The sequence below is a fragment of the Anarhichas minor genome, unplaced genomic scaffold (assembly GCF_050575085.1).
Source record: "Anarhichas minor isolate MPS153535 unplaced genomic scaffold, ASM5057508v1 ptg000041l, whole genome shotgun sequence".
Taxonomy (NCBI): Eukaryota; Metazoa; Chordata; class Actinopteri; order Perciformes; family Anarhichadidae; genus Anarhichas; species Anarhichas minor.
Window position 1 is genome coordinate 2,222,016 of NW_027466487.1, and position 4,709 is coordinate 2,226,724.

Here is a 4,709-nt window from a genome sequence, read left to right on the forward strand (position 1 = left end):
AGCTTTAACGTCTGAATCTGTGCTGCTGTGTACTTCTTACTCCGCCTGGATTATTAATGAATGTCAGATTTGTTTGAGAATGTATTATCTGATTAAATAAAAATAAAAAAAGGGAAACATGCACAAGATTATAATTAGACTAGTTTATTTATTATCGAGTAGGACTACTGTACAGGAATCACAGTACAGTGCATCGTAAATAAGCCCGTCGTGTAGTATTTCATCAGAATATACATTTGTACTGTCAGTTGTACAGTGGCGCTGCACTTTGATCATAGCAAGAAGCGCTGAGAGAACAGACTACTGTGTCATAGGCTTGACAAGACCAACCTGTTTTTGTGCACTGGTGTAAGAAACCACATTATTAATGACTGACTCACTGTGACAAGTCATGAATGGGTAGTGTCCTTTTACGCAAACAGTGACAAGCCGAAGAGTTGAGGCTTTATTCCATGCTTGGAACAGTTTTCCTGAAACAGACTGCAAAGAGCCCGAGGCGCTCTGTGCTGAGGGGAAACATAGTTGAGACAGAATAATAACTTTACTCTCGGTGTCGGTTGTTGTCATGTGTCACAGCACCTCAAAATATAAGTCTGCTTATGTTTCGACCCGCAACTGAAGAAGACTTTTATTTAAAAGATATAGTCTATTCATTTTTTTTTTTTGAATAATCTTTTGTAAAATGTAGACGGAAAAAAGAAAAAGAAAAATTACAGAGAATCCAATACAAACACGTTCAAATTGTTTATTTCGTCCAAACAGCAATCGAAAAGATTTTCAGTTTGACTTAGAAAAGCAGCAAATATTCATACTTCAGAACCGGTAGACAGTAAAATGTTGGCATTTGTGCTTAAATAATGACTTATGACTTAAATGAATGCAATAATATTGTTGGCGATTTATTTTATTACCAATTAATTGACTAATTGATTGAGCCCAAGAAGGGTTAAATTAATTCAGGTGACATCAGTATATCAAAAACCACAGAAAGCATTAACGGTAAAACAAACCCATCCTGCAAAGTAGCATGAAATCTATCTAAACCGAAATAGATCGCACAGCTTATTTATTTTTATTTCCTCTCTTCTTTTCACCGTCTCCTTTTTCTTCTTCTGTATATTTAATTTAGTTATTACTTTAAAAAAATATATATAAATTATATATACACATTTTTTTCCCATGCGGTCCCATTACTCATTTATGTTTTGTAAACCAATGACAGCTGTTGCCGTAGTATTTGCTAGTAAATCCAAACTGTCTACATGTGTAGGCACAAGTTGATAAATAAACGGAGAAAAAAAAAATCCAGGATGCATCTTCAAGAAATAAAGTAAAGTTGTTTAATAGTAAAAGCTGCAAGTTCATTTAGAAATTAAAACAGTAAAGTTTTTATGTTTACAGATGATATGGCAGCTGGAAGAGCAAGGTCCTTCCGTCGTGTTGGGAGTCTCATGCGGAGTAAATCTGAGGGGACACTGATTGATCTGGATGACAAAGTCTCCACCAGTGACACCAGGAATGGTAAAATGATCACTTTGAAGCAGAGACAGCCGGTGTTCTGAATTTGAAAACCTTAAGATAATGTTAATCAACGTCCTAACCAAACTCCTAATATTTTCACAGGTGTGTATGTGGCACAGAACTCTCAGTGGCCCCTTTCAAACCCAGAAGACGCACATTCGTCTCAGTCGAAAAATCCCTTTTGGAACAAACTGTCTCGATCGAATCCTTTCTTGGATGACATTGTAGACAGCAGCACAGTCAAACACATTTCTAGCTCTTTTAATGTGAAGCAAATCAATGAAAATCCTTTGGACACAAATAACGATGACTCCTTTAGCACATCTTCAGATGAAGGCAACGTGGGGAACTTTTTGGAAAACAAAAACCAAGCCATCGACAGATCTGGGAGATGCAGAAGTGCTTCTGACATCCTGGATGATCTGGAGAGAAAAGTGCCAAAACAAGAGAACATCTTCAAACCGCCTGGGCCGGTGCTGAACCCAGACTTTGAGTGGCTTAAGAACGACAGAGAGGCCTACAAGATGGCCTGGCTGAGCCACAGGCAGCTAACCCGCTCGTGTCTGGACTTAAACCTGATGAGCCAGAGTCCAGGCTGGGCTCAGACACAGGCCACTGACTTTCAGGTCATCTGCAAGATCGGCCACACTGGAGGCTCAGTACAGTTGCCATCCTCAGAAATTAGCATCCATGTCCCAGAAGGCCATGTTCCTCCAGGAGAAGTCCAGGAAGTTACACTGAAAGCAATGCTGGACCCTCCTCCTGGACTCAATAACAACTACGTGACAACCATAAGTCCACTTCTAGAGGTGGTCCTCAGCAACATCAACATAAAGGAGTGCATCTCTCTGGAGATGAAACTGGCCGGAGAGGTGAAGAGCGACCCATTGAGTCAGGTGATGACTACTGTGGTCGGCCTGGTGTCCAACAAAAAAGAGGGACCTTATCTTAAAGGGAACGACTGTTACATCTATAAGAATGTGATGCAAATGAAGCTGCAGGACCTTAAGACACATTTTTATGTAGTTGCAGTCGCGGAGGCCTCTGCAATCCAGTCTCCTGCTACATCGGTGTGGGATTACCTTGATCGCCAAATCACGGTAGCAGTTTATGGCCCCAGGTATATCCATCCATCATTCAAGGTCGTAATAGTGGTTTGCGGTCATGAGGACGTTCCGCCAAGGCTTCCGTTTTCAGAGATCTGCAGGGGGAACAAAAATATACCTCCACTTGTGCTGCAGCTTTGGGGAAAACATGGGTTCAAACCAGACAACCTGACCAACCTGCATGTCGGTATTAGCCTCACCGACTCAATGTTCAAAATCAAACCCGAGGACGAACTGAAAGAAGTGAGACAAAGTCGGCTCAAAATAGGGACAGTTTTTCATCTGCCAGTTGCGTTATCTTGTGAGAGTAACACAGAAATGACTCCTTTTCAATTAGATCTGCAGGTGAAAGAATCAAAAGACGCAATTGTTGCACATTTCCAGGTGCCTTCCCCTCCCGCAGCACCCGCCAGATCAGAGAAGCGAGTGCCGAGGCAGATAAGCGCAGAAAAGCGCATCGAAATGACAAGAAGCTCACCTATCCCCGAGGAAAGTGTTCCAGATTTGCCCAAATTCACAGACAGACCGGTGAACCTACAGTGGTATGGTGTGGCCTTAAAGTCAGTCCTCCGTCAGCCACGCGTACACTACCTTCTGGAGTATTTCAAGGGGGACACTGTAGCTCTCCTGTCCAGAGAGACTGTCAGGTCAGTGGGTAACTCCAAAGTAAAGGAGTGGTATATCGGATTCCTCCGAGGCAGGACCGGTCTGGTTCACTGCAAGAACGTCAAGCTCATAACCGCAGACCAAGTGATCGACTTCACCGGCATTGAAATCACCACAGAGGTCCTCTTGGACAACATGACGCGGCCCTTCAAGAAGCTTACTTACATGTACTCCGCCATCCAGACGCTGGTCACTGAACACATAAGCAGCTGGAGAGGTTTGGCTGATGCTTTAGGGTACGGCAAGCTGTCGCTGGACACGATCACACGGAGGCACGCTGAAACTCAGGCTGATAAAGTGGCCTGCGTACTAGAAACGCTGAAGGAAGACTGCCACGCTGAGAAGAGCAGGAAAAGGTTTCTGCATGAGCTCATGGTGGTAAGTCGAGAAAAACGAGATAAATAGAATATTCATACTAGAAATTGCAATCTTTGTGTGCACTACATACAAGAAAAATAACAAATCTTGTGAAAACACCGCAAATTTACAAAATAATACACATGCACACAACCCACCACTCACGCCGTAGCAATTTCACAGCCCGTATGCTCCGATGTACTGTGCTTCCCGTGGTTTTAGTGACCGTTTATCTCCGTGTTTGTCACCACAGGGTCTGTTGAAGATGGACTCGGTGAATCTTGTGGCCCAGCTGATTCAGAACACGGTCATTTTGTCCACAGCTGTGGAGCTGGGAGCTCGATGGCGGGAGCTCGCGGAGAAGATGGGCAAACTGTCCAGTGCTCAGATAGCGGACTACGAGGCGCCGCACCGAGGGAAGAGCAGGGAAGTCGGTGCCCAGGTCAGCTTAACAGCACATAAAGAGTAGTAAACACTGATTTCGTGGCATTTCTGCAGTGAATATGATGTGTGATGATTCCTGTATTTTCTGTTCTGTTTAAGTCAATGTGGAAGCCCGCCTACGACTTCCTGTACTCCTGGAGTCTGCGGTATGGGGACAGCTACAGGGACATGATCCAGGATCTGCACCTGGTCCTGGACAAAATGAAAAACCCTGCCACCCGACAGTGGAGGCAGTTGACTGGTGCCCTCATCACAGCGAACTGTCTGGATATCTTTCGAGCCTCTGCATACCCAAATTCCTAAACACGCACTTGGGAAAAACAGAGGTTTTGTTACACAGCAATAAGGCTTTGATGTTGTTTTTGATGTTACTTTGTTCTTTTTTTGTCGTTGTATAGTTTTGCTTATTTTAACACAAGGCATTAGAAGCTACTTCATTGAAATTCAATCAGGTACTTGCACTTAATGTTTGGCTCTCACTTGGTGAATGTGAAATATTTTTCTTACATTTTTGAATGAAGGAATGTCCTTTCATCTTACGAAGAGAAGAAAATGAAGAGTACTCTGGCACTTTTCTCTATGTCTCTATGTACACAAATGTGATGAAGCCTTAAC

General features: G+C 43.2%; 1 protein-coding gene across 1 annotated transcript; it reads left to right on the forward strand.

The window, feature by feature from the left end:
- The first annotated feature begins 1,316 nt into the window (after positions 1-1,316).
- macc1 (MET transcriptional regulator MACC1) lies at positions 1,317-4,397 on the forward strand. The gene is made up of 4 exons (XM_076108841.1): positions 1,317-1,521; positions 1,624-3,671; positions 3,904-4,092; positions 4,194-4,397. Exons 1-4 carry the CDS (start codon positions 1,392-1,394, stop codon positions 4,395-4,397), a joined length of 2,571 nt encoding a protein of 856 aa, XP_075964956.1. The 5' UTR covers positions 1,317-1,391.
- The last annotated feature ends 312 nt before the right edge of the window (positions 4,398-4,709 follow it).

Coding starts and splice junctions, on each gene's coding strand:
- macc1 (XM_076108841.1), top strand. CDS start 1,392: ATGTTTACAGATGATATGGCAGCTGGAAGAGCAAGGTCCTTCCGTCGT. Junction 1,522..1,623: donor CACCAGTGACACCAGGAATG/GTAAAATGATCA, acceptor ATATTTTCACAG/GTGTGTATGTGGCACAGAAC. Junction 3,672..3,903: donor TTCTGCATGAGCTCATGGTG/GTAAGTCGAGAA, acceptor TTGTCACCACAG/GGTCTGTTGAAGATGGACTC.